At 34.6% G+C, this 22,449-nt stretch overlaps 1 protein-coding gene across 7 annotated transcripts in view; it reads left to right on the top strand.

The window, feature by feature from the left end:
- Positions 1–17,075, top strand: part of CCNT2 (cyclin T2) — a 41,131-nt gene extending 24,056 nt beyond the window's left edge. The window contains exons 4-10 of one of the 7 annotated variants that reach the window (XM_033111590.1): positions 1,309–1,369; positions 3,519–3,581; positions 6,759–6,804; positions 8,446–8,609; positions 12,703–12,773; positions 13,284–14,442; positions 14,544–17,075. In XM_033111590.1, the coding sequence (XP_032967481.1) occupies positions 1,309–1,369; positions 3,519–3,581; positions 6,759–6,804; positions 8,446–8,609; positions 12,703–12,773; positions 13,284–14,442; positions 14,544–14,611 (1,632 nt within the window). In that variant the 3' untranslated portion in view covers positions 14,612–17,075. The other 6 variants (XM_033111594.1, XM_033111591.1, XM_033111592.1 and 3 more) reach the window with 6 other exon arrangements.
- The last annotated feature ends 5,374 nt before the right edge of the window (positions 17,076–22,449 follow it).

The following is a 22,449-nucleotide window of genomic DNA, read 5'->3' as shown; positions in this document are numbered from 1 at the left end:
GATTTTATAAATGACAAGTTTTATCCTAGATATTGGCTTTAAGGGAGTAAAATATTAATGTAGCCATTCAATAATAAAGAATTGTAGTGTCTACTAACTTTACAAATTCAGAATTATTTCTTATACTTAGGCCATTGTTCAAATAATAGAGATCTGTGTTTTAAAATCAGCTCAGTGATCTTTTCAAAATGGGGCATAAATAAAATTAAAGGTGCTTTCACTCTGGGTTTAGCAATATGTCCTTACATAAATGAATATTTATATATAATACATTTTCTTATCACTGTAGTCAATTTTCATGATCTAAGAATGAGATGGCAGGAAATTTTTCATACCTTTTTTTTCCAGTGTAATTACAGTAGGGGAATAATTTATTCAATTTGAAGGAAAAGGTCCTCTATTTACGTCCCCAGCTGTATATGATACATTATTTTGATATTTTAATACTGTGTCCCCGAAAATAAAACCTAACCGGATAATCAGCTCTAACGCATCTTTTGGAGCAAAAATTAATATAAGACCCGGTCTTATATTGTAGTAAAATAAGACCCGGTCTTATATTAATTTTTGCTCCAAAAGACACGTTAGAGCTAGATCTTATTTTCAGAGAAACACAGTATCTAAAATTTTCTCTTGTAATCTAGAAATTATAGGGTTTGTTTTTATTTTGTCTTTTCTGAAGTGAGGAAGTTAATTATAAAAATAGCTCACTGTGACTGTCAAGGAATTACATATGAAGTACTTTAAGTTGATAAGCCTTATCTTTAAAGGCAGGTATGAATTTGATGTTATTACCTGAATTGATGCTTCCTGTTCTTAATGTGTCTTGAAGTCCCAATAATAATACCTCAATAAAGTTTTATATTACAGACTGACGATCTCTTTTGTTTAATTAACTAACCTCCTTTCATATTATCATCATTATATTAAGGGATTTTTTTGTTGGTGGTGATGGTGAGGTGTTGGGTATTTTTGTTTGTTTTTTTAGTTTTTGCTTTGTTTACATTTCCTATATTAGAAGTAATTCAATTTAGACTTGTCACAGAGTATAGATTTTTCTCTAGCACCGTCAATTTATTTCCTTAGAAAATATTAATGTAGCCATTCAGTAATAGAGAATTATAGTGTCTACAAATTCTTTACAAATTCAGAATTATTTCCTGAGAATGCTTAGGGTAGTGTTCAAATAATAGAAATTTATGTTTTAAAGTTAGCTCAGTGACCTTTTCAAAATAGGGCACAAATAAAATAGTCTAGTGGTATGATTTTTGTCTTACGCATTTTAATATTATTACTTTTACCTGGCAGGCTTACCTTCAACAAACTCAAGAACTGGTTTTACTTGAAACCATAATGCTACAAACCCTAGGTATGTACTTATGTCATTTATTATTTTGTGTATGTGTTCTTCGGTGCAGTACAGTAAGTACTCACCAATGTCATCAATAGGTTCTGCAACTTTAGGTGAAACAACAAATAGCAAAACTAGTTTTGCCATAGGCTAATTGATATAAACAAGAATTAAGTTCCTATGTTATAACAAAATGATGTTGAACAAAATGACATTTGAAGACCTCTGTATTCTAAATAAAGGAAAAAGTTTCTGGAGTAATTTTATCATTGAAGAAAATTTCATTTAAAACAAAGCTTGGGGCTAGAATATTGCCTGCTTATAAAGAAACCATTTTTTTAAATGTAATTTCATAATTTAATTGAATGGTAAATACAGTCTTCAATGTGATTTTTATGTTTTCAGGTAATTGAGGCACTTATACCTCATTCTGGATTTGCATTGGAGAATAAAATATTTCTTTAGGGCTATTGCATGTGATTGTAATGTGTACAAACATACATGGCAGTTCTTGTTCTCCTACAGCTTATAGTCAGTATTTAATGAATTTATCACATCATTTTTAATGTGACATAATAGTTACTTAAATGTTGATCATCCTTTCCTAAAAGTTATATTGTCTGCAAAGTTTGTGCAATTTAAGTGATCGCTAAAGATCATTTATTCTTTCACTTCACTGATGAGGAAATTGAAACCTAACTTTTTGACTTGTATAGTCATGTTTATTTCTTCTGGAAGAACATGGGCTTTATTCGGATCTGGATTTAAATCTGTAGGCCTCTGACTTGGATTGTAAACTTGAGCAAAGTTCCTTTACTTTTCATACCTCTATTTTGTGTAATGAGGTGAAATAATAATGCCTGCCTTAACATTGTGAATTTGACGATGGAAGATAATGTAAGAAATTTGCCACATTGTGTTTATAAATAATCATTATTTATTATAGTAGTTAATTTTATTTATTACTCCATTCCCAAATGTTGAATTGTAGTTATAGCTTCCCATCATGACAGATTCTTTGTATTACAAAATAGGTTGTTTGAAATATTTATCACTTGTTTGAAGTTTTTATAGTATAAAAGATAAAAAATAGAACTGAGAGTCTTCTTATTCCTTCCAAATCCAATGATTTTGCATGTTATTTATTGTCTTACAATGTAAAATTACATTAATATGAAAATTACAAATTGATATCATGAAGGTTGAAAAGGAAAATTATATTATGTGGAAATAATATAGTTATTTAAAACCATTATATCATATTTGTATTGTTTATGACAGATTCTTAAGCACAGAGAATGAATAGCATTGTTTTGTAAATTAGAATTTACAAATTACTCATCTTTGGCTTTCATTAAAGTATGATTGTGCAGGTTTAATTACAGTAGAAATATATATAGACCATACAATAACTTTGTAACTCTTGATTACCTGTTTATTGGGATGTTAATTCATTACTGCTTCTGAAGGTACTAAATGTGACCTCCACTTTTTTTGTAAAGGTAAAACCATAGCTCTTCCTCAGGGTTGACTGAACATTGAAAGCTTTTCAACCTTATATCTTTGGTTTTAGAAACAGTGATTTAATGAATCTTGAGGCCTATAAGATTTACTTACCTTACTTTTATTATTAATGAAATGTAGTTATAAGCTAACTGGCTGGAACACTTTAAGGCATACTAAGAAAATAAAGGACTATATCATTTAAAAGGTCATTTCTCACACAGTGACCCAAAGGTTATATGTAGGAAAAATGTTATTTTCACAAAATCTTCTGAAAGAGTTGAAATACATTTAAGAAACATATTACATAGTTGAATCCCCTGCTTAAACTACTGTGAGAAAGGCTTACTAATTGCATTTATGATTTTAGTTTTTTAACTTAAGGATAATCTCAAACTAATTGTAATTCAAAATTTTGAATGACTATTACCCCCTGACCTATAAAAAAACTTTGATATCAATTTTCATAATTGGAACATTGTTTTTGAGAGGAAATGTTTTCTCATTGGAGGTATAAGGAACATGTCAGTGATGAGAAAGTAACTGTCTTTGTCTTTGGATGTTTTAATGAAAAATATACATTTATGGTTGTGTGATGAATGGCATTTCTCAGGCAAGTATTGTAGTGGTAAGTGATTGGGAAAAAAAGTACTTTTCATTTCAGGTTTTGAGATCACCATTGAGCACCCACACACAGATGTGGTGAAATGTACCCAGTTAGTAAGAGGTAAGTGATCTGTGAAACTTGTAAAATAAGTAAGGTGTTAATGCTTTTTATTGTCTATCATTGATTTGAGTGCTATTTTGTTCTTCTAGCCTTTTTGAATTTTATTAAAATGGGGGAAATGTCATTTTGAAGCATTACTTTTTCGTGTTATACATCTACCTATTCATCTACTTATATTTGCGGTTCTACCAGTCAATTAGCTTCCGTAAATTTAGGCTAGAGTCTCAGTTCACTGAAAAATTGGAGGGCTTCCAAATATTTGTTCTCTCTCTACCTCTCCATTGTGCTATGCCAGTCCTATTTCAGTTACTATTTAAGATGTAGGCCGTTAACACATAAGTGCAGAAAATAGTATTAATTTTTTATTTATGTCAAACTTTTATTGACTTCTTGAAAAGATTATACAGTATAAAAATTTGGCGCTAAGCCTCAAATTTTTCATATAAAAATTGCCTGCCTTAGCAGATTTGTCACTTTTGGAAATGTTTTGCCCATATTCATTTGAACAAAATTGATTTGATATATTTTTCACAGTTCTATAGCATTACCAAAAATTGTTTCCTTTTTGTGTATAATGGGGAAATAATTACATAGCATGGTAGCATACAGTGTGTGATGTGCCTATTAAACCTTTTATAAACAGGAGTGGGAAGTTCTTGTATTTTTTGCTTTACTGCTTTATTACATTTTTCTACTTTTGTTAATGAATCCTATGTATCTGTTGTCCTATCCCTAGAAATATTTTTTACACAGTTGCGTGTTGTTATACTACTTGTTACTTCAACTTTCCTGTTTCCCGCTGAAGTATTATATACTAATAGCAACCACTTGGAACCTTTTGTGTGCTTTTTTCTGTTATTTCCTTTTTGAAAATGAAATTTTGCAGTTCCATTCTTTTACCCCCAGACTTTTTTTAGGTTTAACAAAATGGGTAAGACTTTTGAAGTCCTTGTTTTATTATTTAGTGTTTATCTAAATATTCTCACGTTTTATTCATTCTAAATTGTATTCATTTTGTAGCTAGGTAGGATTTTTATTGTTATGGCTACGTTAAAAAAAAAACCCAACCTGTTTAAAATCACAATGATTTTGTTAAGAACTGGACTTCTAAAAATGCCATTTATATTTTTTAGATTCTAATAGTACATGTTATCATTTGTAAACTAGAGCATACGTATAGTTCCTGTTCTTCGTGGTATGTGAATATATCTCATAGCACATTTTCATCCCCAGAATTACAGTGTAGCATAGAATTGTATAGATAACTAGTGTAAATGTTGAATTAAGAAAAAAGAAGCAGAGTAGTAGTTCTGTCTTCCTGAAAATGTGAAAAGGTAAATTGTTCTGTCAGAATAATGGAGAGCCATATAATTTGTTTTAAATTGAGCCTAATGAAGAAAGATATTGAAGTAAGATAATCAATACAGGTTAAAATATGTACTTTATTTTAGTAACAGTGAACCTGGATTCATCTTAGTATTATTGAGAGATTTTAGCTTCTTTTAAATCTTTTGTCACAATTTAATATTTTTGTACATGTTCTATATCTAAAAAAGCTAGAGGCATATAGACCATTCATTTGCAAAATTGAATAGTAAATTTTAAAACAATGACAAAAACTACAAATTTGAATATCATTTAAAGCAAAGTATTTAAATATGATTTTTATTGTTAATGTTTATAGTGTGACTGGTATTTAAATTTTAGTACAAATCTTATATATATGTTTAACCTCATTTTGTCTGACTAACATTTCAAGTAACTATAGTATCTCACTCCATTTAAAAAATATTCTTTTGTGTTTGGTGTCTTTCTCTGCTCTATTACAACTTTAAGCTAGCAAAAGAACATTTTCCCTACATTCTTCCTCTGTTGCACAGTGAATGTTAATGTTATTGAATTGAGATGTATTCTGTGGTTAAAACTGCTATGGCAATTTAAAATTATTTTTACTTTTTCTACATATTTTCAGTCTTTTGTGGGGGAGGGGTAAATGGTTTGGTTTCTTTAAAGTCCTCCTCCACCCCAAGAGAAAATTGATATTATGCTACTTTGCTGCTGAATTGGCTAATGTAATTTTACAGGGACCTTTCACTTCTGTGATTTCTCCTTCCCTCCCCACCAGGAAAGAATGTCATACTTAAGTCACACTGCCTCCAAGACATCCGATGCTTTGACACTCTTCCTTAGCACAACTCTGCTAAGCCCAAGTCCCTTTTTGTAAATCTTTATGTTATGATTCACATGGGGCAGCAGGGATTACAGGTGCTACGAATAAAAATAGGAGGGGGCAAGGAATTTGAGGCCTCTTAGAGAGGGGTGAGTTGAGGGGAACTGATCCTAGAGCAGGAGGGAAAGGTATGTCAAGTGATTATAAATGTAATTGGAAAGGGTGGGGGGAAATTAGCAAAGGCATCCCTGTTGGGAAGAATAAGAAGCAAAAGAAGGGAGCGGGGACTGGTTTCAATGTCTTAATTTCTATTTCAATTTTTGCTTTTCTATTGCGGACCAGTGTTGAAGCATCCTGATTCCCTCTAGAGTACTCACATCATTTCTAAAGTTGTCATTGATTAGATTCTCTAATTAAAGAAAAATACAGTGGAGTTTCCTATATCTATGTCCTTATGATGTTTCTAGGTTGTTTATTCTCTGTTGATGCTTAGCATGATAAAAAAACAAACGGAGCAATTGTGCTCTCTAGAGTTTGGGGTGGGGGGTGGGGGTTTGTTTTGTTTTCTTTTGATGGAAATACTTAAACCAATTTAAATATGATGATTGAGGATTAAGTCTGGCAGGCAACTTTTTGTATTTTGTATTAGACTTCAAAATCTTTTCTTCTTCTTCTTCTTTTTTTTTAAATCCAGGAGAATACTTTATTGCAACTTTTAGCTGACTAGATGCTTAACTTAGTAACAAGTTTAGCCCTTGTAACTGGCTAGCTAAAAGCAAATCGGCTTGTTTCTCAGATCTTTGGGGGATAGCAAGAAACATTTGAGTGAATGTTGTTGAAGATTTTCAGTAGTATAGAAAATGATGGCGCTCTTGTGATATTTGTAAGTAGTAAGTAAAATTTACTTTTTGTGTACACATCTTTGAAGTTTTTGTTGTGTTGAGAACTTTTTGATGGAAGCATGTTAAAGCTGATAGTATTGTCTTCGTGTTTTTTTTTTCTTACAGCAAGCAAGGATTTGGCACAGACATCCTATTTCATGGCTACCAACAGGTTGTTATCCTGACCCTCTTTGTTGCACTGTTGTAGCACACTATAGCTTCCTTTAATGCAGGGCCCCCTCAATGTGTCTCTTACCCTTGTTGCAACAGGAGACTGGACCATCTACTGTGGTGGTACCTTCCTGTCTGCTTTGCGGTGTATTGTACAAGGGACTTTGGGCACAGAGGGGTTAAATGCACAATGTGAAGTGTAGTGGTGCTTTCTGATGACATATTCTCGATTTGTGAGTGCATAAGTCTAAAATTGGTAGCCTGAATAGCAGCTAAAGATTACAAAGAGCTAAACTTAACGTAGAAATTCGAGCAACTTGGTAAGTATAAAGCTATTTCTAGTTTACAATTATAGTTAAATGACAATTTTTAAAATTTCACATTGATCCAATCTTAACTTTAATCATAAAAGTATTTTTTAATAAATAATAAAGTTTATGTAACTTGGGGTTTTTTTTCCAGATAATGCCCACTAGTAGTAAATTAGAAGTAGTCAAGTCCTATCAGTGCCTGGATTTGCATAAGTACAAGTTTTACTTTAAGAAAACTTACTTCCTTTTTATTTTATATAAATAAAAAATCGTGTGGGTTGTGGTTGATTATAAACATTTTCATCAGTTTGGAAACTGAAGTGGAACGAACAATAGTTTTTAAAAGCCTGTAGTATCTAATATGAAATTTTGTTCTGTATTGATTATATTAATGATTTAAATTTGTTTTTTAAATGGGTCATTGAGAAGGGGCCCAAACCAACTTTGATCCAATTTCTTGTGACACTGTTAAGTTTCATTTAAAACTTTGGATTGGCAAATATCAATAGAGTTTCTTAGATATATGTTGGGATTTAACCTCTAAGGAATTCTGAACAACAAGAAAAAAAAAACACAAGTTTAAAACTTTGTTTAGAAAAGCCTAGTTGTGACATGTTATATGCCCAGTATAGTAGAAGGAGAAGGGTAGTGTTTCTGTAGTACTTAGCAACATTGGGACTTGAAGCCATTGAGCAAAAGGTAAGTTTTCTCTATGGCTTTGCTGAAAAGAAGACAGAGTTTACATAGATAAGTGTTAAATTCCCTTTGACTTACTTGAGAATTATGTTTAAGCCACATCACATGGTAGAATCCCTGATTATAATACAATGTTGAAATTACTTTGTCAATTTTACAGTCTTCTGCTTTTTCTTTATTTTTTTGCCATGAGTATGACCACAAAAAAAAGGCCACAAAAAAATTAAAGGTGTTACATTTGTATATAGTGATTATTGGAAATATAAGTATATTAAGTATATCTTCTGTTATAAGGAAATAAAAATACTTTGCATTTATATATAAAAGCAAAATTTAGAAATATTAATATTAGTATTAGTATATTACTAAATATATTAATATTAATAGGATACTATGGGAAGTAAGAGTATGGGGAATGTTTATAATCTATAGAGTTTTTAGTACTAGAATTTTATAACTATAGTGTTACCTTTTAATTTAATTAAATAAGGTTTTGTACTTTAGACTTACAGAAGAAAACCTTCATAATTCTGTTTTCGCTTTAATCTTACTGGTAAATGTTTGGTTTTTTTGTTTGTTTGTTTTACATATTTGAATTTATATGGCTCTTCATTTTCAAACCTGCTCCACAACAGTCTACATCTTACAACCTTCTGTCTTCAGTACAAACCAACAGTGATAGCATGTGTATGCATTCATTTGGCTTGCAAATGGTCCAATTGGGAGATTCCTGTGTCAACTGATGGAAAACATTGGTGGGAATATGTGGATCCTACAGTTACTTTAGAATTACTAGATGGTAAGTAAAGAAAATAAGTTTGTTTTTTTACATTAAAAATACTTCTTTTTATTTTGGGAATATAGGTTTGAAAAATAGTGAATCCCATATATTCATGGGATTCACTATGAACAATTATCAATTCTGGCCAATCCAACATCCTCCCTCCCCCTGTAGTTATTTTGATGCTAATCCCAGATATCATTTCATTTATTACTATTTCAGTTTGTATTTCAAAAGTTAAAGACTCTTTAAAAACAATTATAATTACATTTTAACAATTTGGTAATAGAATTTAAAAGTAAATTACGTGATCAAATGAACAGGATGAAAATAAGGATTCATTAACCTAAAGAAAAAAGTGAACATATATTAACCAACACTGAATATCTAAAGCCCTTTTGGGGTTTTTCGGACTTTTTAAAGTGTGCTAATTTTGTTGAGTGTAAAATATGTAGACTCAAAGTCAGGTATTAAGTTATTATAGAAAATGTGAATCAATGAGCTAAAGGTATGTTCTGGCTAACATTCCTTACTCTGTATAGTTCCACTGATAAAGTGTGTCATTGTTGCCTTACATTCTTAAATGTGAATCAGCGTGGTTAATTGGGGGTGCAAGTACTGTAGATTATGAACCTAGAATTTGGGGGTCTCCTGGTAAGAAATTTCTCTGGCTGAGAAATAAGAGAAGCTGGCTAGAGGTAGGAGATTCTTGGAAATTGAGACATTTTAACCTGATACTCTAGATTTCAGAAAGGAAATAGATAACACTCTTACTTAACAGATACACCTAAATTGGTATGTTAGGTTTTCAGCTAATTCTTTTTGTGGGCCTTCCCCAACTCCCTTCACAAAATTGAAGCTAATGGGAAAATAGGATTTACATCTGTTGCTACTAAGGACATGTATCACATACAGTGAGAGATCTCTGTGGCTTTGGAATGTGGTCTTCCAATAAAATCTTAGATGTTGCTTTAAAGGTCTGCACCCTTTTCTGTGAAGGGCTAAATAGTAACTATTTTAGTTTATGGGCTGTGCTGTCTGCAACTACACACCTCTGCCACTGTAGCTAGAAAGCAGTCAGACAATTTGTAAATGAATGGGTGTGGCTGTGTTCCAGTAAAACTTTGTTTACAAAAACAGGATGCAGGTCATATTTAGTCCACTGGCAATTTTGCCTACCCTTTTGGTAAAATATGCTTCTTTGTTAGATCTTGATTTTCTGATTTTTTTTTTCCTCTGGAAACTTTCTCCCAGAGTATATATATTGTGCTATATTACTGCCACATGATTATTCTCTTTTCCTTACATTGCCAGAGGTTTTTCAAAGTTTGTGCAGAGGGGAAGGACATCTTTAGTGACCAGAAATGATACCTAAAAGCCAGTGTATTGGCGGTGGGGGGGGGGGTTGTTCCCTGTTGTACCCGTCCTTGGAACGTCTTTTGAGTATTTAACGTTTGTAGTTGAAAAGTTTACTGTAAAAGAAATCAAAAACAAAAGTGTTGTTTTTACAGAATAAATTTATTGGAATGTATACTGGGAGTAAGTTTTTAAAGTTATAAACAACTTAAATGTTTACATAATGTGAGGTATTAATGTAATTCATACATTAAAGCAAAATTTAACAGCAAAAAAAGATAAACCTGTAGGAGGCTTTTTTTCTTCTGTGACTTGAAGATTAGGTTATCTATGCCACCATCTAGCAGTCAGTAGATAAAGTAGGCATAATCTTAATAAAAATAGTTTATATACATGGTACTAAAGTAAAGCTCACTGAAAAAATTTGCCTTTTCTCCTGCTCTTAAGTTGTAGGTAAAGTTGGGTTGATTTTTTTTTTTTTTTTTTTTTTGACAGAACAGGGGTTACCTAAATACCTTCAGATTCCACTCTGAGGGCTCAAGTACATTATTCGTTTGGAAAGCCACTGAATAGGAATCTTGGACATTTAACATATTAAAAATAGCTACATATTACACCTGCAACTAATTTTTAAAATCTACATAATATATAGTAGCCTTCTCTGCTTTGATTACAAAAGAAATACAGTAACAAAATTGAAAATGGACTGAATTTTAACATGGTTTCTGAAGTATCGATATATACTGAAATAAGTCATTTAATGACTGTTTCAAAACAACATTTGCTTGTACTTGTCCTACCTATAAATTTTGTTTGTTTTGTGGGGTTTTTTTGATTAGTAACAAACCCTCATCTATGTTTTTTATATTTTGAATTTCTTCTGTATATTAGCTTTGAGGGAGAGAGGCCTCTATTTTAAGTATCATGCATGCATGTAGTTTTTGTGCATGTAGTTAATTACTTACATTAGTACTGATTATTTGACAGATTCTTTTTTTCCTCCACTATAAAATTTAAGAGTAGGATACTTGAGAAAGGAAAACCAAAGCTTATATTTTATTCCAGCTGAGTACCAGGTTTGGGACCAGAAACTTTATATGCATTTAATCTTTGACAACCAAGCTGTTAAAGAAATTGAGTCAAACAATTTCTTGTTAATGTTGGCCCCAAAGTATTATTTATCTGCTAGATTTATTAGTGTCCAGGTAGAAAAGGAGTCTTTTTTTCAAATGATCAGGTGGTAGTCCAGGCATTTGGTTTTTTTCATCCTAACTGGGTCAAAAGCTCATGAAACTTTAGCAGGAGTTAGTTGTCACAGCTTGTGAACACACACGTATAGTGATGCCAAGACTAATACTAATATTTGTCTTAAGAGTTGCCAATAACTATATTAAGAACACTATTTTGGGGTAGAAAACTATAATTCATAACTCTGCCACTTTAGAAAAGTGGGTCATCTCATTTTAATCCTAAATTTAAGGGAGAAAAATAATGTAAAAATATAACCAGGGTGGTTCATTAATACCGTGTTTCCCCGGAAATATGACCTAGCCAGACCCATCACCTCTAATGCGTCTTTTGGAGCAAAAATTAATATAAAATCCGGTATTATATAATATCATATTACTGTGTAAGACCCAGTCTTATAGTAAAATAAGTAAAATATATTAATTTTTGCTCCAAAAGATGCATGAGAGCTGTTGGTCCGGCTAGGTCTTATTTTCGGGGAAACACGGTATGTTAATAGTGTTAATTGCTAGGAAGTTATGACATAGGTGGAGGAATGTTTTTCATTTAACATCAAAATAATTCTGAAATTAAAGAAATTGCAAAATAATACAGATATTCTGTATACGCTTCACCCACTTTCTCTAGTGTCAACATTTTATATATAATAATACATGATTATCAAAACCAGGAAGTTAATATTGGTATAATACTATTAACCAAACTACAGATTTTACTCAGATTTCTCCAGTTTTTCTGTTCTAGGATCACATTCCATTTGGTTGACGTGCCCCTTAATCTCTTCCGATCTATGACAGTTTTTCAATCTTTCCTTTTCTTTCATGTCCTTGACACTTTGAAGAATAACAGCTGTTTTATATTAATAGAATGTTTCTCAATTGGAGTTTGATGTTTTCTCATTATTAGATTGAAGTTACACATCTTGGGCAGGAACACCACAGAAACGGGTTGTTCCCTACTCAGTACATCCTATCGGGGTACATCATGTTGATACGTCTTATGGCTAGTAATGAGAACCATGATACTTGGTTAAGGTGGTATCTGCTGGGTTTCTCCATTGTAAAGTTACTGTTTTCTCTTTGTAATTATTAATATCTTAAAGGTATGCAGGGATTATATGAATATCCTTTTTTTCCTCAAACTTTTGCCCACTAATTTAAAAAAAATCTATTGATGGAGCTTGCCTGCAACAATTATTACTATGGTGTTTGCCTAAAAGAGATTTTCTGTTTGGGGGCAATTTTTTTTAATGCTACTAAATTTCTGAGTAAGCGTGTAAAATCATGTGTAGGGTGGGGGGTGATTTTCTTTTTTTAAAGGCTTCCTCTTTAAAAATATTTGTTCCGAACTGTGTCTACTTCTGTATATGCCAAAATTGAATAAGAGGGTGATAGTGAAGTAGATGAAGTAGATGAACTCTTGAGGTCCCTTTTTAAAATGGCCAACTTAAAAGAAATTTAAATCCTAAAGGCACATTCTAAGTTATACATTTACATTTTATTTTTAGAGCTAACACATGAGTTTCTACAAATATTGGAGAAAACGCCTAGTAGGTTGAAGAAGATTCGAAACTGGAGGGTAAGAGAATTGGTAGGGTTTAATAGAATATCAATTTGTCATTTATCTAATAATTATATAGTTAACCAGTTCAAATTTTTGTGGTTAAATATTCTTATTTCCAGTATTCCTAAATAATTACAGTGTATCATAAGCTACATACACTCATGGTTTATTCAACTACTATATCCAATGGATTTTGCTAAGTACTTCATAAATTTCTTGTTTAATTCTCACAATGATGGAAATAGTCTCCTCGTTTTGCAAATGGGGAAGTTAAAGCCTAGACAAGTTAAATTTCTCAAATGGCTGGGCTAGAGTTTAACCTGTATCTAATTCTAAAATTAGTGCTTTCAGCTCTTTATAGCTGTCTTTTATGCCTATAAATAAAACATTTATTTATTGGCAGTATAAAGCTTTGAACCCCAGTTGATTTCATTTCCATATATTTAATACAGAATTTTTGTAAGCAAAGAAATGTGTATTAAAGTCCTGTACTATCATTGCTTCTTTTGTGTTTTATTTCATTAGGCTAATCAGGCAGCAGCTAGGAAACCAAAAGTAGATGGACAAGTATCAGAAACACCACTTCTTGGTTCATCTTTGGTCCAGAATTCCATTTTAGTAGATAGTGTTACTGGTGTGCCTACAAACCCAAGTTTTCAGAAACCATCCTCATCAGCATTCCCTACACCAGTATCCCTAAATTCGGGAAGTATTTCTGTTCAAGACAGCCATACATCTGATAATTTGTCAATGCTAGCAACAGGAATGTCAAGTTCCTCGTACGGTTTGTCATCACACCAAGAATGGCCTCAGCATCAGGAATCAGCAAGGACAGAACAGATATATTCACAGAAACAGGAGGCGTCTTTGTCTGGTAGCCAGTACATCAACTTCCAGCAGGGTCCTTCTATGTCGCTGCATTCAGGATTACATCACAGGCCTGACAAAATTGCTGACCATGCTTCTGTTAAGCAAGAATATACTCATAAAGCAGGGAGCAGTAAACACCATGGACCCATTTCTGCTACTCCTGGAGTGATTCCTCAGAAAATGTCTCTAGATAAATATAGAGAAAAACGTAAGCTAGAAACCCTGGATCTGGATGTCAGGGATCATTCCATAGCCGCCCAGGTAGAACAGCAGCACAAGCACGTGCAGCCCCAGGCAGCCAGCAGCAGTTCTGTGACTTCTCCTATCAAAATGAAAATTCCCATCACAAATGCAGAAAAGCCTGAAAAATACTTGGCAGAGAAGAAGGAAAAAAGCGGATCTCTGAAATTACGGATTCCAATACCACCCACTGATAAAAGTGCCAGTAAAGAAGAACTGAAAATGAAGATCAGAGTTTCTTCCTCAGAAAGACACAGCTCTTCGGATGAAGGCAGTGGGAAGAGCAAGCACTCCAGCCCCCATGTGAGCAGAGAGCATAAGGAGAAGCACAAGGAGCCCCCCTCCAACCGCCACCACCCCAGCAGCCACAAGCACCCACACTCGCACAGTGGCAGCAGCGGGGGTGGCGGTAAGCACAGTGCTGACGGACTGCCACCCCCTGTGCTGAGGAGTCCTGCTGGCCTGAGCAGTGATGGCATTGCCTCTAGTTCCAGCTCCTCCAGGAAGAAGCTGCATGTCAATGATGCATCCCACAACCATCACTCCAAAATGAGCAAAAGTTCCAAAAGTTCAGGTAGTTCATCTAGTTCTTCCTCCTCTGTTAAGCAGTATCTATCCTCTCACAACTCTGTTTTTAACCATCCCTTACCCCCTCCTCCCCCTGTCACATACCAGGTGGGCTACGGACATCTCAGCACCCTCGTGAAACTGGACAAGAAGCCAGTGGAGAGCAACGGTCCTGATGTCAGTCACGAGTACAGCACAAACAGCCAGCATATGGACTACAAAGACACATTCGACATGCTGGACTCGCTGCTAAGTGCCCAAGGGATGAACATGTAACCCTGTGTTTAGGTCACATTTTCCTTTCCTTTTTTAATTTAAACGTTGTTAGAATGGAATCCTCCTGATCTAGCAGTGGTAACACCTGCTGTTGCTGCCACTGTTTCAATATTTGTAAGTGCTGCTTTATTCTTCATTCTGAAAAGAAGAGATTATAGTAAACACGTCTTTATCTCCACATATGATAGTGTTATAAATACTGTAAAAGCATGGAAGGTGCAAAACTCAGTATTTCTACAATTGCAGCTAAGAACATTAGGATGAATGGCTGGCTGCTTCTAGGAATATAAGATGCCTCAAGCATTCGTTATTTATAATTTGAATACTGTAGCTATTTTTTTGTTGTTGCTTGGCTTTTGAATGAGTGTAATTGTTTTCTTTTGTGTATTTATACTTGTATGTATGATTTGCATGTTTCAGTGATAAAGGGATAAAACAGTATACTGAAAACTGTTTACAAGAAAGTGGAGAAAAATGTACATACATTTTTGTATGTTTAGATATTACCATAAATACTCAGGATTGGAGCTGCTTGTAAGTATAACAATATACAGAATAACTTTATTTGATCTTGTCAGAGTCCATCACTAATCTAAAGCAAAGGTGGCACTTTTTCATGTTAACCTTAAACTCTAGGCCTTACTGGACGCCTCTGAAGAGGACACTTCACTACCAGGTTGGGTATGCAGTGCCACAGAAGGTCACTTACACGGCGAGGCACTGAACTTCTGCCTTCAGTGGTTCTCACCAGATTGGCTGCTGAAATAGCCCCTGATTTTCTGAAGGCTTGAAGAGGGAAAAATAAAGTTTACATACTCTTGATGTGAAGTGCAGTGAAATGTTGGCTTGTCGCAGTACTATAAAGAGCTGTTAATAATGGTTATGTAGATGACTGTGATTTGAAAGCTGAATTCACAAAACTTACATAGTGAAGAATTAGTAAGCTTTTTTAAGTAACTTTAACACTACATAGTTTAACAGTAAACAGGGATCACTTTGTCCTCTGGCATTCAGAATAACACCACATTCCTAAACATACTCCTCCCCTGAAGCGTGTTTGTGTGTGATGCCATATTTCTTTTTCAAGTAAATGCAGTCTTCCTTATAAAAATAAAATTAAACCTATTGCTCTCTCAGTTCTTTTATATTCCAAGAATAAATTTAAAAAGAAAACATTACTGTGCATTGTACCTGTATCTATAGCTTCTCAGGAAGCTCTAAGCAAAAAAGGTCATCCTCCATGTAAACAGCAGTTGGAGGTTTTACATTGGTTCGCACATCTCAGTATATTCCTGTTGAGGTCACATTTGCACTGTCATCTGACTTAGGAATAAACGATAGACTTGGACTTGTTTAAAATTTGTCTTAACCACCAGTAATATGGTTCTGGTTTATGAGCGAGTCTTGAATTTATTCTGTGGTAAATCTTTGAGCTGTTGAGTATCTTTGAGCTGGGTTGAATTCAACATCTGTTGAACTGAAAGCTGTCTTAATTTTTCCTCTGTGTATATGAATTATTTTTGTTAAAAAAGCCACTGATATGTGCACAATTGTAATTTTACTCAAATATGTTGCAGTTGTAAATATTAGAGAGTTTAATCTCGTGCTCTACTTTTATTTAGCAATTACCTAATTTGTCAGTAGCTTTATAATTTTTTAATTGTTTATTATTTTGTCAATGTTATTTGAATTTAGGATACTAGGAGCCTCTTTCTAGGGACATTGCTTAGTTAGCATGTCCTAACATTTGTTCTTGTCTTGCATAACTTTAGTAATCTTTGTCATTACGTGTAACTTTGTTCTGTATGGCATATTATTGTATCCACAAACATGATAATTTTGATACAGTTATACTTTGACAGTGGTACATAATCCAAGGACTAGTGTAGAATTACGCTGAGTGCAAAAATTAGGGAGGGAAGGGTTTTGTTCTTGGTAATTTAGATGTGAAACCTCTAAGGAGCAATCATGTGAAACTACATAGGGTGGTTGTGCTACTGTATAATTGGGGATGATAATACCAGGAATTTTAATAAGATTTTGTAAAGAATATCCAGAAAAGTAGTGAACTTATTTTCAGTATGACATAGAAAACAATGTGAATATTTAAGGTCTGTGACTATACTTAAACTTCACAAAGAATTTGCAGAATTGTTTTGAGATGTGGGAATAAAGGTAATTTTGTTGAATCTTCATTGGTGCTAATGATGGACAGTTAAAAAGGTAGCTAGTGTATATTGTTATGAGTCAGTACTTATTAGTACTTCCAAAATTGAATTTGAAATGCTATGTATTCACTTTTCACTCTGTAAATGTAAATCTTTACAATAACTTTATTTATTAAAGGGCAGCCAGTTGTAATTTTTACAGGATTGTGTGAGCTATTCGAACTCTTTAACCTCTGAGCAGGATATAAGCTTCCAAAACCACGATGGGGATAAATATGGAAGTCCTTTTTAAGTTTCATTCCCATTAAATGAAAACCCTTATAATTTATATTACCATGAATTTGCTTCAGCCATCTCATTTGCATAAAATAGTTCATCAGCCTGGTCCCAATAGGCTCAACCAAAGAAAAAGACTCCAGTGAATGGACATTATTACTGAGTCTTCTTGTAAGTAGCCATAAGTAAACCAAAATAGTATAATCAGATTTAGGTATGAAATTCCACATGTGCAAAGTACTGTTAAGGTGATACATTTTTGATGAGATTTTTAAAAATATTTGAAATATTAAAAAGCATTATCTTTTAAACAGCCTATAAAAGAGTGATTCATTTTTTAGTTGTGCTTTCCCTAGATCACAGATCTGTTACCTTTATGCAGAAGCACATTGCATAGATAGACTTTACTTCTACCTCTTTCAACTAATTTTCCAATATTGAGCTGTGCCCCCTAAATATTTGCCTTAGCTACCTTAAAATATATTTTCAGAACCAAAGTGAAGGAGTACCTTTTCACAGAAATATTCTTGGAGGCCTACTTTACAAGACTGGCGGGTAGTATCCTTTATTGGGTAAGACTTTGCAAAATGTCCTAGATCCTTTTTCTTGTTTAACCTGAGGTTCATTTGTTGTTGCAGGTATTTAAATACTGAAAAGTCATTTAGTCACCCCTGGATTTATCTTTGAATGTATTTAAGATGCATCTTGCTTTTCCTCTGAGTATGCAGTTTATTCTGGTTAGAGGTCTTAGGAGTCAAAGCTTCTACCATGATACATGGTTTCATGCAGAATTTCATGAGGTGTGCTTGCATTACTTGTACCAACAGATTACAGTTATGTTAAAAAACCTTCAAAGCCAAAAGTTTTTCTGAAAGAAAGAGTTTACTGAGCAATATGCTAGCCCAAGTAAGAACCAGATATGGGGCATGCGGTCTACACCACCAGCAGCAGGGCTAGGTGGAGAAGACAGATATGGCTGCCACCCTGGGATTGGCGGGGCTGTTTTATACAATGAGTTTGGAGAAGAAAGATGTAAGCTGTTTTGAAAGAATTTACATTGGCTGTGGTTAAATAGGGGTGGGGAAGGTGAAGCGGGGACAGTTCTGGGATAGGTGCATAGGATGAAAAGGTATTTGCGCTTTTGGATTGGTTGTGGGCCACAGTCTGGAATGTTCATGTGTAAGCTGGATGAGGTGTCAACTGGTGATCGTCTGTTTCCCTAGATAATCACAGAAACGGCCGCCTGGAAGTTAATTCAGAGTTTCAACACACACTCAGGCACGTGAGCAGTCTTGTTGGGTTCGCACCAGAGCTCTATTAACTGATTAATTTCTCCTGTCTCCCACCCACCCTCTGGCCTGCTGTTAATTTAATTTAGGACTTCTCAGAATTTTTCTCTTGTCAATAGGCTATCTTAATTTTGTCCTGTCTTATCCCTTTGAAACTACAGAAATGACTACTTGAGATCTATTTTAGGTCACCAAATTATTTTTTTTTTCTGCATGCTTTTCTTTTAAAGCATTTTAAACACATGTTTTGTTAAATTACTGGCTTTTATCCTTAACAAATCTTAAAAATAAACCACTGCTTATATATGCAGGACTATTGTGTACTCTTTAGGTACACTTGGTTGATTAGGTATTTTACGGTTTTGCATTTACTGTGGAAATATGTAAGGATTTTTTTTTAACATGATAATATCTGTTACGGAAGATGGTTTTATTCCCAAGATACCTCACTATTTGCAAATGTTACCTAACAAAAAGTAATTGTTTCTCACCTACTACCTTGCTGAAATTGCCAGGCAATTTTTAAGATGTCTTTGCTGAGAAAAATTTGAGAGCTCCTGTTACAAAGAATTTTTGATTCAGCAGTTTCTCACTCAAGAGGCTTTCTTGGGAGGCAGTTGGAATCACAAAACTGCCTTTCCCCAGTTGAAGCATCCACAGACCCCATACTCAGGGAAACTTGTACTAACTTAGCTCACAGGATGATCTGTGCTAATCTCGTGCCAATCTGTTTATGGTAGGTTGATTTAGACAGATTTTTACATTGGGAGAGCAGCACACTGTGTTCCTGGCCGCCCACGGTGCCAAGTTACTATACCAGTGTGTTAGAAAATTCATAGCTACGTTAATACCTGCAATTTGATCACTGTAAACTGACATACGTAAGCCCAGTAATCAGGAGGTTGCTTATTTTTTAAGAGAAGTTTGCCTCTGACACATCTTTACAGTGGGTCTGGAATGCTTGAAGTGTTTTGGTCTGATACCAAATGTCCACTTTTTATTCCGCAGTGTAGAGTTGGGCACAGCCAGCTTTCATTCCTGGGACTCCTCTCTTTCTGTTTATATAATTTACCGGTATCTGTTCTGCCCGACAGGTTCTTTAGGTAGGTTGGTAAGCAAGGTACATTGAAGGTTGTGTGGCTAAGAGTAATTTTGTTCTTATACATGTAACTTAACCTGTTCACTGTGATCCCTTAATCTCAAAAGTAAATTCTGAGGGCTATCTAATTTCCTTTATTTCCAAGTTCTGGGAGGAACCCTCACTTAAAACCTGTTTAGTGGTTGCTTTAATTTGATTTGCCTGTTTGTTAATGAGTACACTCTTATTTTTAGGTGTGTTTTTCAAGCAGTTTCACTTGGTTTGAAAAACTTACCATGTACTCATTTGTTGTCAGCAATTACTGAAATTTCATTTTCTGAATGTACTCAAAACCCCCAAAAACTATTGACTAGGATGTTTGCTGATAGAAAAGTCAAAATAGGAATATGTGTATATGGCATGAATTCCATTAGTCATTGAATTTCAATTCAGTATTTAATACAAGGAATGAATAAAATTTGTATATTGACAACGTAAATCCAAGGCTCTAACATGTCTTGTTAATGTGAAGCAGAAAAAACTTTCAGTCGCTGGGAAATGTGGGAAATAAGGTCTCTAACATAAAAGACTATGTCTGAGTGGCGTCATATATCATTAAGGAGTGTGGCCTCTGCGATCAGATTGTTCACATCCGAATCGTGGCCCCACCACTTAGTAGCTAGTGACCTTGGGTGAATTACTTCGTGTGTTGATTTCCTTCCCTACAAAACGTTGGTGATATTAATTGTACCTGTGCATAGGGTTGTGAGGTTTAAGGCTTGGGTGATCAAGGAAGGCCAAAAATAGACAACATGGACGAGCAGCCTAACAGGTATATGTTTTGGGTATTAGAGGGAATGATGAAGGCTGATCCAGGTGCACTAAACTGGAATGAATGTATATTAAACACTACTGTTTCCAGAATTTAAATGTTCACTCTTAATTCATACTTTGGGAATTTCTTGTTTAACCTCTTGTATCACCTCCATGAAAAGTAGAGAGTAATTGCAATTATCTGGAAAAGGAATTATCCATGAGAAAAATACTTAATCATAAACTGTTTGAATATTGCTGCTCTTCTCCAGCCCCCTTTGTCCCTCCCCCACTGCACCTTCCCCTTGAAAGAAAATGGAAGCCTTGCAATGACTTTAATAAAGTAGAACTAGGATAGAAAAGTTACTTCCACTAAAATGCAGTTTAAGAATAAATGTAAAATATTTTGAAATCATATCAAAAGATTTGTCTTCATCGTATGTTGATAATACCAATAAGGGCTTATTTTATTAGCACACAGTTTTATTTAGGAATGTTACAGAGTTGATAATTCCACTTAACCAAATTTAGTAATTCCACTTAGTGATTCATCCTACTCCATTGTTTTTCCCATTTTCCCCCAGTTGTTTTCAGTATAATGAAAAAATTGTTACACGTTTGTTGTAACTACATGACCTGCCTGTTCCCTCCCTGCAATACCACCTCTCAAAGCAATGTAGGATCTCACTTAGGAGGGTTTTTATCATCTTACCATGAAATTAAGAGGCTTATTTAGACCTTACAAATGCCCAGGCATATACCTGAGATCAGTTTTTAGTTTTTCAAGTTGTAATCTGTAGGAGCAACTGCTTTAGGGATGAATTCAGCCATGGTTTTTCACACAAAAAATGAATTTGAGTAGGGCAGTAAGAAAGTACCGTAGCATTTCCTCAGGAGTGGGTTCTATTTCAGCTTTTCGCAGTATGATGCCATACAGTTACTCTTTCATGTTAACTTTGTTGATTACCAATGAAGATGCAGATTGCCTACACCCCGTCCTTTAAAGCTGACAGATTACCTTCTAAATCTGTCATTTAGAAGGAAATACCCTTCTAAATGCAAGTTTTGACATTACATAGCTGCTGTGAGCTAAAAACTTGTAGGAGCAGCGAGGAAGAGAAATAAAGCCCAGTGGGTGAGGGAGGTTCTTGGTTGCTCATGGAGCAGACTGAGTTTTTATCTTGGAGCGACTCACTACATTATGGACTGTTGTAGTTACCAAGCAGGAGGGACTGGACAAAGCAAGGAACTGGAATACTGTACCGCCCCCAACCCCACACTCAGGGTCGCACTTCCGCTATGGCAACTCTCCTAATTCAGCCACTGGGAATGGCTCCCAGTGTGAGGGCTAAAGTAGGCTCAAGTTAAGATGCGGTGGCATTGGAACTACTTTTAGAAGTGGACTCGTGGAGTTAAATTTCCTTTGGTTGAGCTTGGGTCCCAGAGCATACAGAAAGATTGAGTATGTGATGAAAGTGACGTCTGAAGGTGAACACCTGGCATTCTGTTTGGTGAAAAGGGAGGTGATTACAAAGGGGAAGACAATACTGCTAAGTGGAAAAGGAAAAGCTGTTCCCACCATTAAAGTAACCAAAATCACTAACGACTGGTGAATGTATCAGCATCTCAGTGGAGTTTTGTTTGAGTAAAACATAACAATGTAACTGATGTTTTTTAAAATAAATTTTATTGGGGAACAGTGTTTCTTCAGGGCCCATCAGCTCCAGGTGGTTGTCCTTCAGTCTAGTTGTGGAGGGCACAGCCCACCATTCCATGGTGGGAATCAAACCAGCAACGCTGTTGCTCAGAGTTCACGCTCTAACCAGCTGATCCATCTGGCTGCCCACGATATAACTGATTTTATTTATAAAACTACAAATCTGGGAGGCAGCAGGGAAAGGGCACTAAAGTCAGACAAATCTGGTTGGCAGTCCCAACTCCCACCTACCAGTTGGACGGCCTTGAGAAAGTTATGTAGCTCTGAGCCCGATTGTTCATTAATAAAAAGAAAATACTACCAACCCAAACAGCAGCCAGAATTAAATGATGTGCCTTTTTTCTAGTAACTCCATGAAGCTAGCCCTCCCAGCCCCACCTATCTGCACTCTCTTCTT

The sequence above is a fragment of the Rhinolophus ferrumequinum genome, chromosome 8 (assembly GCF_004115265.2).
Source record: "Rhinolophus ferrumequinum isolate MPI-CBG mRhiFer1 chromosome 8, mRhiFer1_v1.p, whole genome shotgun sequence".
Lineage (NCBI taxonomy): Eukaryota > Metazoa > Chordata > Mammalia > Chiroptera > Rhinolophidae > Rhinolophus > Rhinolophus ferrumequinum.
This window is presented reverse-complemented; position numbering and strand designations above follow the sequence as displayed.